This window comes from Dendrobium catenatum, unplaced genomic scaffold (genome assembly GCF_001605985.2).
Source record: "Dendrobium catenatum unplaced genomic scaffold, ASM160598v2 fragScaff_scaffold_81, whole genome shotgun sequence".
NCBI lineage: Eukaryota > Viridiplantae > Streptophyta > Magnoliopsida > Asparagales > Orchidaceae > Dendrobium > Dendrobium catenatum.
The window spans coordinates 782,269-793,295 of record NW_021318543.1 but is presented as its reverse complement, the minus strand read 5'-3'; the positions used below and the strand labels follow the sequence as shown (position 1 = coordinate 793,295).

At 35.5% G+C, this 11,027-nt stretch overlaps 2 protein-coding genes across 2 annotated transcripts; one reads left to right on the top strand and one right to left on the bottom strand.

Moving 5' to 3' along the window:
- The first annotated feature begins 740 nt into the window (after window positions 1-740).
- LOC110095914 (lipid phosphate phosphatase epsilon 2, chloroplastic) lies at window positions 741-2,329 on the top strand. Its single transcript, XM_020821628.2, has 4 exons — window positions 741-1,040; window positions 1,450-1,672; window positions 1,750-1,823; window positions 2,105-2,329. Exons 1-4 carry the CDS (start codon window positions 741-743, stop codon window positions 2,327-2,329), a joined length of 822 nt encoding a protein of 273 aa, XP_020677287.1.
- A 191-nt stretch (window positions 2,330-2,520) lies between these two features.
- On the bottom strand, window positions 2,521-9,123 carry LOC110095913. The gene is made up of 3 exons (XM_020821626.2): window positions 8,292-9,123; window positions 3,891-4,319; window positions 2,521-3,116 (listed from the first exon to the last, which is right to left on the bottom strand). Exons 1-3 carry the CDS (start codon window positions 8,815-8,817, stop codon window positions 2,971-2,973), a joined length of 1,101 nt encoding a protein of 366 aa, XP_020677285.1. The 5' UTR covers window positions 8,818-9,123; the 3' UTR covers window positions 2,521-2,970.
- Between the last annotated feature and the right edge of the window lie 1,904 nt (window positions 9,124-11,027).

The following is an 11,027-nucleotide window of genomic DNA, read 5'->3' as shown; positions in this document are numbered from 1 at the left end:
GTGGTATATTAATAAACATAGAAGTTTATGAGTTAAATATGTATTTTCAATTATTTCAGTCAAATCATCGTAATGGACAATTTTTTTTTAGCCGTAAAAATTTAAAAAATTGAGGGATAGGAAGGAGTTAGAACGTGAGCCGTCTAGGAGGAAATAATTTCGCTAAACCAGCGAGCTGCATGTGCAAACTCAAAAATTAAAAAAATTCAGTGTCATTCAACATGTTCTCCGACATTTTTTATGTTGTATTATAAAAATTAATTTTCCTTTCCCTTATTATAAATTATTCAATGCATTTAATTCACTCTCTCCCTCAACTCGCAATAATTTAATATATTTAATTCACTCTATCCTCCCTCTTAGTCTCTTAGTAAAAAGATTTAATAATAAAAACACATAATTCAGAATAAATTTTTTTTCTTCTTATACATTTAGATTAATTCAAATAAACTCAAAATTTTAAGTCTAAGCCTTCTTAATTGGTAGTCAAAATTTTCAACTTAAAGACTTAAATGAGCTTAATAAGAATGAAATTAAGCTTTAGTATTTTTTTAACAACTTTTTAAAAAAAATTAGCGTTAGTTGAAGAAAAAAATGCCCCTCAAAAGGCTCAACTACCCAAAAAAAATATTTGAATATAAATATCATAATGGAGATTTTGACATTTTTTCCTGTCTTCTTATCATAATATTTGACAGACTTAAAAATTGGCCTCACTTCCGCTTGGTTCTTTCTTTGAGATGTCTTCCTACTTGTACATGAAGAAGCTCTCCTTACGGCTTGCGGCGTCGACTCCCTATATTTGTCCGCGTATCAAAGCAGCTCCAGCCTCCAAAGGTCCCATTTTTATCTGCGGGATTTCTTGCAGGAACTGCTTCTTGGGGAAGCTGAGGCTTTCCAATCACCGGAAGAAGAAGAAGAAGGTGGAGTTAGCGATATTTGATTCTTTTCACAGCGGCGGAGTCGTCGGAGAAGATGAAGACGACTTGACATTTGCTAATCGGAGGATGGAGAGATTGGAAGCCGCTCTGAATGGAATGGTTGCTTTCTTTTTCTCCTCTTTTTTTTTTTTAATATTCCATTCAAAATAACATTTTGTTATATTTAAATATAAGTGGTTGCCAGAAATAAATTCTAAGTTACACGTAGGAGATTTCCTGAAATTTTTTTATTCAAAATAAACTATAAAGTTCATTATTTTATCATATCTTTTTATAGCAACAAACAATCAACTTTGAATTTGCTCACATGAAAATGTCATTTTGGTAGCTAACGTGGCCTCATTTTAATCATAAATTTATTTGTTTATAACCGGATTGGTCTCATGTCTGGTTCCGCATTCGGTACCTAGCGCGGTATATTTTTGAGACGACGTGGCGTATTTTTATTGGTCTCCGGACGAATCCGAACCCACGTAATAATTTTTCCTCGGTGTGTGTGTATTTATAGAGCAAATGGCTTGTGGCTGGCCTCTTTGCTGTTGCCATTATTTGGAAGCATGACGCAGTGACAATCTGGGCTGCCATGGGAACTATTGTGAATTCATTGCTCTCAGCTGCATTGAAGAAGATGTTGAACCAGGAGAGACCATCAGCTTTGAGATCAGATCCTGGGATGCCCTCATCACATGCTCAATCCATCTTCTATGGTGTTGTCTTTGCCATTCATTCAGGTTATTTCTGATGCATTTGGGAATAATACGCACGAAGATTTGATTGATGATAACCTCTAAATGTTAATTTGGTGCAGTAATGGAATGGATGGGAGTGAATGCGAGTTCGGTTCTTGTTGGAGCTTCCATCTTCATCTGTGGCGCCTATCTGGTAAGAAACTTATCATATCAACTCATCTTGTCGAAAAATTATTCTATGTGCGAATGTCAAACATCCGAAGACCAATCAAAATGCGCCACATCACACATTTACTTAGTACTACGGCTCGTTACTGCTCAATACCATTGATGTGATTGCACCAGATTCACCTCCGGATATAGAGCTGAGTCCTGCATCTGTACAGAATAATATTTTCTCCTTCTTTTGGGTTGGTTTATTATTACTATATTTCTTGAATATCTTCTTTGTCTTACACGTACCTCAAATTGCAGTCATGGCTAAGAGTTTCACAGCAACTTCATACCTTAGACCAAGTATTTGTTGGTGCTACTCTGGGATCTGCATGCAGCATAAGTTGGCTCTGGATTTGGCATTTATTTGTACTACAAGCATTCAATTCATCGATTACCGTTCGAGCAATTTTGTTACTTGGTGCTGCAACTTACTATGTTACCTTACTGCTCTATGCTATCCGCCATTGGCTTCTCATCAATTAGAAATTAAGAAGCTTGATCCACAGATTTTAACACTACTTTATTTATTCTGTTTTATAAGGTTTTTAGTCGAAATGGTGAGGAAAAATCTGTAATTCAGACTGGATTGATGAGAGAAAAAAACCCAGTAAAAATCATTTGAAAAATCATCATTAATCACTTTCTACGGAAGTTAGATGTGTTGTTGGCAATCATAAACCAAGATATGAGAAAAATCATAATATCACCACTCCATATATCAAAGCCACATAAATTATCAACTTTCATTGAAGAAAAATGGTGAAATTATTCTGTGTGGTCACCGAACAGTTCAAAGGAGAATCAGAATGCATCACATCATCCGGTACTGAGCGATACATGGCAGCGGTACACAGTGAAAAAATGATGTGGCCAGTTCTCATTCGTCTCTAGATGCCGTCCGGCAACCGCACAAAATAATTTCTATGTGACACCGGCACTCTTCCGCGTAAAACGAGCGGGCCACATTTTTTACAGCTGAAGCAGCCCCAAAATCTAGTAAAGCATGAAAATTATACATAACAATACTAATGGTCAATTTGAGCAAAGCTGTAAGGCTCTTTTGCGTATACATGTCGTGTAATTAGCTGAGAAAGGAGGTTGGTTATTGAAAAGATGCCATGCCTTTAGTCATCGTTGGAAACAGGTGGATCTGAAGAAGGAAGATAGGACCAGGCAATGGCGGCAGAGCTAAGGGTCACAGCAAGGCCGATAGAAGCCCAGAACCATTTCTGCCTCCTGTTCCTTCGGTGACGGCGTTGTCGTGCCCTCTCTGCAATCAGAAATGATTGTTAACAGCATAAATAGTACAAAGTGGTTTGTTATCTATAATCCTTTTTCCATTTTTTGGTTGTTTTTCCACAGAAATGTATTATATTTCATCATTTTGTTTGATGTAATTACAAATCAACATTCGCTTTTAATTTCTTAGCTGTAGATTAGTTGATGATATGATTTAACATTCTTTAACCTTTGAGTCAATTTTTGTACTAGAAAATTATTTTAGAAAGCAGCAAAAAAGTCATTCCAAACGAAGCCTAAGCTAATTTTCACATGTGTGGGTTATTCTAATTTTGGAGGACATAAAAAATTTTATTTGTGAGAATTTAGTTACGATTGCTTACGATTCTAAAGTTTTGTTGATTTTTTCAAATTATTTCTGTCATTTTGTTATCATTTGTTGGCTTAAAATTCTAGTATTCATTGTTTACATTTAAAGAAGGCAAATTGTTAAAGTAATTAGTAGCTTGTCATCAATGAATCATCAAATTAACAATTCGATTAGGAAGGCTTTACAATGCAAATAAAAAAAACAATGGATGATCTAAGCATATGGCAGTACATAAATGAAAAAAATTAGGTTTTTTTTGGAACAACTTTCTTAATATTTTCTTAAAGAACTAAAATTTTTTTTCTAAAGAACTACTTTAGAAAGCATCAAGAAAGCCGCCCCAAACGAAGCCTTAATTATTTTTAAGTTGAATTAAGATTAGAATGTTGTTATTATATCATTTCAAAGGAAAATGGATAAGTTCAGATTTCTCACCAACAGCTTCCTGATTTCTTTGAGACATCTCCCTGTTTGTAGCTTCGTAATATCGAAGCCTATCCAGGAGCCTGGCAATCTCAAAGTTCTTCGCCTCAATTTGAGGTTCCATCTCAATCTCAGCCGCAGCCCTGGCACAGCCCCTTGCAACAGAAGCAGCAACTATCCTTGCCACAACAATTTGTTGGCTCAAGTCCTCAGCTGGATCGATAATGGCTTCCACCTCCATAGCTGTGTGGAGACTGGGAAGAACCAATCCAACGGACGATAGATGTCCATGAAGATTTTGCCATTTAAGCTGCAAGTACTCAACAGCATCCTCTGCTTGCTTCCTTTTCTCAATTTCCATGAGTAAATTCAGCCTCATCTCCCGAATTTCATCTTCAGCCTTTCTAAAAGATGATCTTGAGCTACCATCACTTGATATCTCTAGAGAATGATAATGGCGTTAGTGAAACAGGCTTATTACTTGTCAAAATCGGTAAAATTTTGATAAAGGAAACTTAAAGCCAATGGTTAAATTCCTTGAATGAATTAAGAAAGCAGGTTGCATAAAAAAATTAACATATAAGCTCAGTAAATACCAAAAAGAATGTGATGAGTCCTAATTTCACACAATCAAATAGCATTTAATGATCTTAATTATAAAAATGATTTTCAGTCTCTCACTTGATTACTTCAAATGTCATCAAAACTGATTATACAGACCAAAAATGAGTTATCTGATTGACTTACGAACTTTTAAAATCTCTGCCAAAATAAATTTAAATCTAAAATCACTTCATTCCAAAGAAAAGTGAAACACAGCCACAGCAATTTACAATAAGAGAAATCATAGCAAGAGTCTATTTTTGTCAATTATTATCCAGTATATTGCCCATTGATATCTAAAAAAAATTACGAGAGGCAATGATGCAGAAGAATGCCAAGGTTAGGATTTTCTAATCTAATTAATATCATGCGAAGCAAGTATACTTTCATGTACAATAAATTAAGCATTTTCCATATCACAAACTTCCAAATAATTCAACAATTTTCTTGCTTAAAATAAAAAAAATGTGATATTCCAGCCTTGAATTCACATTGTCGACTTGTTCATATAAAAACAAATCTCTTCTACAGCTTTTAACACTTTGGCATACAATGCAACGAATTCTTGTGGGCAATTCCTTCACCCTTATAAGGATCCCTTTAACTACCTTCTCGTAATAATTGTAGTTCAAATAAATATATGTTTTTGATTGCCTCTAAGCACACTATATGTCCATGTCGGATCCTTTTTATGACTCGTGGATTTCTCCTTACCTTTAACCATTTCTTGCAAAATCCTAAAATGTAAATTTTGATTCGAATAAATTTGAAAAATGTAAACATTCACAGAAATAAAAATCCTAACTAAATCATACAAAAAAAAATTATATTAATGCAAGAAAAAAAATTAGGTTTTAACGTTTGTCGCTGGCTAGAGAAAAAATTTTGATTGGGAAACTAGAGATCCATGTCAAAGAGGAGAACTTAGTCGCATGAATTTTCATCCAGTGGGCATATGAGCATCTGTGAGGGTAACTAACGGAGTGCTAGTATTAGCCTATTATGTTATAGTTAAATCTTATTTATATTTAAAAAAAATCCTAATACTAAGAGATGCACACCTCATATAAATGAGACAAAGCGCACCTTACCATATATGATATGTACGCCTCACTTGAATTTCAGGTGTACACCTCACTTGAATTTCATGATATATTTTGGTACAAATTATGTTGAGGGCACTTCATATTATGTAATTTTAAGCAATAATTTTGATATTTAACATGTTATTAATTGTATAATTTCATCAATGCCTAATATAAATAATTTATTTATCAATTAATTTTATAGTGCATGCATGCATCTATAAACAAAAAATAATGTGTTATGTTGCTCAAATATAAAAGAAATGTTCATTTTAATGTTAAATAAATTACTTAATACAAGATTCTCATCTTCCATCAGAAGTGTGTAGTGTTTCATGCATTGTTAAGCATTGCATTATTAGGAAAATCTAGATAAAAAAGAGCATTGCATATTTTCTATTAAAATAAAAGAAAAAGCTGATCAAAAATGCATTCAAATCATTTATATCTTGCATATAAAAAAATAATTAATGTTCAGTTAAAATTGTGATTTGGGATTTACACTCTTTTCTACTTGTTTTTTTCATTGATTTACATTACTTTTGTTTAATATTAACTGCTCTGTGATGCAAATTGATTGGCATTAACTGGGTTATTTATGATGATGACTAGAGTCTTAGGATTGCACATACTCACTTATAGGTCTATTTCACTTAAAATAAGATGAAAACACACTAGTCTATGTTTCCATTAGAAGCATGTTACCTTTCATTCTTGCTGATATAAACATTATATCATAATATTGTGTCAGCATAAATTCCAAGATTCATTCTAGTATATATAACTTATGCAGATACAAACAAACACAAGCGACTTCTCCATCTAGCTAGCTTTAGCGTGTGTCAGCCTCTCCATTTAAATTTAACTTCCCTCCCACTTACACATGCAACTAGGTAGGTTATTGGCATCTTGACCAGGAAAGATATACGTCCAACATTCTAAGCCTAATGACTATTGATGTGATCATATTGTCTCCAAATTCCCAAGCTTCTTCTATGGTCTAAAAGACTCCCAATCCTTAAAGTTCTAGAGCCTCCCTTAGGCTTCTCCTTTATTGTGGTTGTCAAGTAATTCTTGTCTGTTACCTTATGATCAAGTCCCCCTTATACCTCCAAGTTTCTGAGGTTGCCTTAGACATCACAACCCATGCTTGTTCACAAGCATACTCCCAATCAGAATATCATCTTTTCTAATTAAATAAACCATGAGCTACGATGACCCAAAATGATGGATAACAATAAGATCTTGACCGAGGGTAGTCCTCCTATCCCTTATGTTAGTCTACCATTTCCTTAGGTTTAATCAGTCGATAGATATCACCGTCTAACCCCTTCCATAGGTTATTTGGCCTATTTCCTTGGATAGATCTCTTCTTAAGAGAGTTCATCTTCTCTTACCATAGTTGTCCTCATTTTTAGGATTAAACATCTCCTTCCTTAGGATTAGATTCTCTTTTTTTAAGATAGAAATATTCTTCTTCAGAATGTACTTTTTCCTTGAGATAGTTTCCCCTTTCTTTAGATATTCATCCCCTAGGATCATCTATCATTATCCCACTCTCTTTTATGATCTTATGGGTTATAGATATTCCATTCTCTGAAAATCTTCCTAAGCTGTAGCAATGGGCTTTTTTGATGATTCAGACTTTGTTAAATGTTCCAGAATATAAGATCCATCATCTTTGAAGTCGTCTTTCTTTGCTTTCATTCTCTTGAGCATCTATACATCAAAATTGCATTTCTAAAAATAAAACCAAAGAGCTTCTTATAGGAAGAAGTATTATTGATACTCAGGACTTAGATCATTTTGATTACAACCATATGATTGTATCTCTCCTATACTGAAAATTCACTCATATCATTCACCACATTATAAATTGATCCACGCCACATCATGAGTCCTGCATGCCTTGGTATTTTTCCATCCTCACTAACATCAATGATTGTCTATATGAAAATACCTCACTGCTCAATGATTTTCACTCCTCGCTTCATTTTGAGTTTTCTTATTCTTTATTGGAAGAGGTCAATCATAATTAAATAAATGCAAGCAAAACACAAACAATATTTCTTAATTAAGAGTTTTTTTTGGGTATCACCCAAGATGTAAATAAACTTGAGAACAATATATTTGTTTGTGAAATCTTGACTCCCATAAACTCTAAATTCAAAAATATGGGAAAACATATGGGATTCAAATGTCTAATTTGCTTATCATTAGTATCTTGAGTTCATATAATCAATGAATTTAGGACCACATCTATATCCCATCCAAGTCAACAATTTCCCAACATAGTGTTAAATGAATGTCATCTCCTTCTTGAACTAAAAGAACTCAAGAGCAAATTCTTAATCAATAGTTTTTGTGTATCACACCCCAGATTGTGATTAACCATTGAGACTTGCATCCATGAGAAACTTTAATAACCTAGAAGGCTAGAAGTCAATAAATCATGTTTGCACCTTTTTACCGTTTAGAGAAAATCTTTTCGATATATTTAAAAACTACTTTCATTGATTCTAGCATTGAGAATTGCCTTATGTCCCTTAGGGATGTACCCCCTTTTAGCACAAGGTTCTTTCTACATTGTTATACTAAAACTCAATCATAATTTCACTATTAATGTGAGACTATTATCCATTTTTAAATGCATCTTAACATATACAAATGCAAATCTACAGTCAATTCCATTAAAAACACAATAAAATCACAGTAAGTTATTTACCATCATAGGCATCGTAGTAATCCGACATATCAGTTCCCATCTTCCGCATCCCCTCAACAGCAGAGCTATCCTCCCCCTCCAAATTACTAGCTGAACTCATTGAATCCAAGAAATCAAGGAAATCCTCAGCTTCCTCATTTACAGCAATCCCGTCTCCTAAATCATTCTCTTCAATAGAGACAATTGGCGACGTAGTCCCCAATTTCTCATCACAATCAATTCCTTTTGCTTCGTCCTTGGAATCTACCTCGTTTTCAGCTTCCAATGGCGGTGGCGGCTTCTGGAGGCGACGCCCTCGTCGCTTGTGGTTGACAATGTAGGGCGATGGTGGAAAAGAGGAAGGGGAGTCCGGAAGAGGAAGAGGGGTCAGCGTCGGCGTAGCATAGAGCGCCGGCGAGGCGAACAGCGGTCGAGAGTTCGCCATGTTCGGCTCCAGCTTCACCTGCGGGTGCTTGGGAATGCTAGGATTTCGAGAGGCTGGTTCCAGGAGCCGATCCAGGCTGCTCGCCGTCAACGTGGGCATCATCGCTGCTTAGCTCCTTGGAACGCAGAGATCCCGTTCACCTCCACAGCTCGCCTTTCGTCTTCAATCAAAAACAGAAACCCAAATAATCGTTCGCATAACGAGGAAAAATCAAACGCATCCCCAGAAAAACCAATTTTTACGAATTCCAACCTCGATTAGGACTACTAACGCCGAAAATAGGAAGGTTTTACGATTGCAAACGAGAGACGTAAAGAGCTTTGGTCCGATTGCAATCGGAACAAAATTGGATTACGCGGGAGCAAGATTGGATTTTGGGGAACCCTAGCAAGTTCTTAGCCGCTTAATATGTATATTTTTTGAGATAATACGCAGAATTTCTATGGCCCCTGAGAACGCTGGAACCTTCACATTGTCGCTACACGTGTTCGGTGAATGGAATGACGCGTGTCCTATCGATCAGTTTTTTTTTTTTTTGGGAAAAATAAGTGCATTGCCCGTATATTAACTCAAAAAGGTGTTACAAAGTAAAACAAAAGCATTTAAATGAAATTACAAGAAGAAGCTAAAACAAGGAAATTAAACTAATCCCCAGAAGAAGGGATCAAAAACTTCCAGACTCAGGCAAAACGAAACCAGTACAATCAGGCAATTCAGCCTACAAAATCGAAGCATCAAGGACCGAACCCTCCCCTGGTTGCTTGAGGAGCTTACCCCAAACAGCAATCCAAACGAGGTCCGTAGTAGTAAGGGCCATCCAAAGGGCTAAAAACACCCCTGGTTGCCCAGAATTGATGTTCCCACAACAAACAGATTGATCAAAGAAAAGGTTAGCACACTCAAGCCATCCAAAGGGAGAGGGCAAAATAGTACTGCTTCCAGTCATCATTGTCCGGATGAACTAAACCGATAAAACCAAAATAATCAAATTTGCATATTTCTGCAGCTATAACCGGAACAGGAAGGAAAAGCTTGCTGCAGCTCACTGTAATGTTTCCAGAATTTAGTTTTGGTGCAGATAGCATTCACAATTTTGTGGATGAGAGATTGTGTGCTCAAATATTTCTCCCCAAATCTTCTATCATTCCTTTCCCTCCACACATGGTAGATAGTACAGAACAAAACCAGAAAACAGAAATTTTTGTGTACTGAGTTGATCCCTTGATAATCCATAAAAAACTCAAACCCTTGTAAGAGCAGAGGGCGTAAATGAAAAACAAAAGTGATGGCAAAAGGAAGCAGATAATATGAAAAGTAAAATCACATTGGAAGAAAATGTGATTAATATTATCATACCCAGCACAACAAAGAGAGCATACACTGTCCACCACAATATTTCTTCTAGCTAAGACTTCAGCAGTTTTCAAACCATCCTTAAAGGCCAACCAAGCGTAGATCGAAAACCTCAATGCCGATCGTTTATGCCAAATAAAAGGCTTCCAATTCACATCCGAATAATCTTTATAATAACAAGCATAGAAGGTTTTAAAGCAAGGCTTATCAGTACCATGCCAGGATATAGAAGAAGAAGAGTTCTCCAAAATGTTCACCCCAAGGATATGTTGAATGTGAGGAGTGTTTAAGTAATTCGTTAAATTTTAATTTTATTTAAAATGTAATCCTTTACCAAAGAATTGAAAGGAAAGATGGTCAAAATTATGATAAAAAAGGGAGTTCTGATCACACCAAGGGTCCCACATCATAGAAAGGCTACAATTGTGTCCCGTCACATTTAGAGAAACATAGTCTTTAATAGCACCAGCAATATTGTGAACCAATTTCCAGAATTTAGAAGCATTAGGCACGGGAGCTTTCCAAGGAGATAAATAGTGATTTTTCATTCATTGAGCTGCCAGAGAATCATTAGAGTAGAATCTCCAAATAAAAGAAGTAGTAAAAGCAAAATAAAGGTCCTCAATACTTGGAATACCGACCCCACCACATCTTTTGGGCATGCATGTATTCTTCCATGATATAAGGTGTAGTTTCTTTTCTATAATATTAGGGCCATGAAACAGGAACTTAGAGCAGATTTTGTCTATCACTTTGCATATAGACTTAGGTATTATCGCACCTCTAATCCAGTATGCCAAAGTATTAGCAATAGAGAATCTTAAGAATTGTAATCTACCTGCAAAAGACAAAAAATGTACTTTCCAACCAGCAAGTAGAGTATTAAGTTTACTCAGTAGTGGAAGGAAGTTAGTAGAAGAAAGTCTTTTGGTGGAAATGGGAAGACCCAATGTTTTGAT

Coding starts and splice junctions, on each gene's coding strand:
- LOC110095913 (XM_020821626.2), bottom strand. CDS start 8,817: ATGATGCCCACGTTGACGGCGAGCAGCCTGGATCGGCTCCTGGAACCA. Junction 4,320..8,291: donor TTACTACGATGCCTATGATG/GTAAATAACTTA, acceptor ATCATTCTCTAG/AGATATCAAGTGATGGTAGC. Junction 3,117..3,890: donor AAGAAATCAGGAAGCTGTTG/GTGAGAAATCTG, acceptor TTCTGATTGCAG/AGAGGGCACGACAACGCCGT.
- LOC110095914 (XM_020821628.2), top strand. CDS start 741: ATGTCTTCCTACTTGTACATGAAGAAGCTCTCCTTACGGCTTGCGGCG. Junction 1,673..1,749: donor TGTCTTTGCCATTCATTCAG/GTTATTTCTGAT, acceptor AATTTGGTGCAG/TAATGGAATGGATGGGAGTG. Junction 1,824..2,104: donor TCATCTGTGGCGCCTATCTG/GTAAGAAACTTA, acceptor CTCAAATTGCAG/TCATGGCTAAGAGTTTCACA.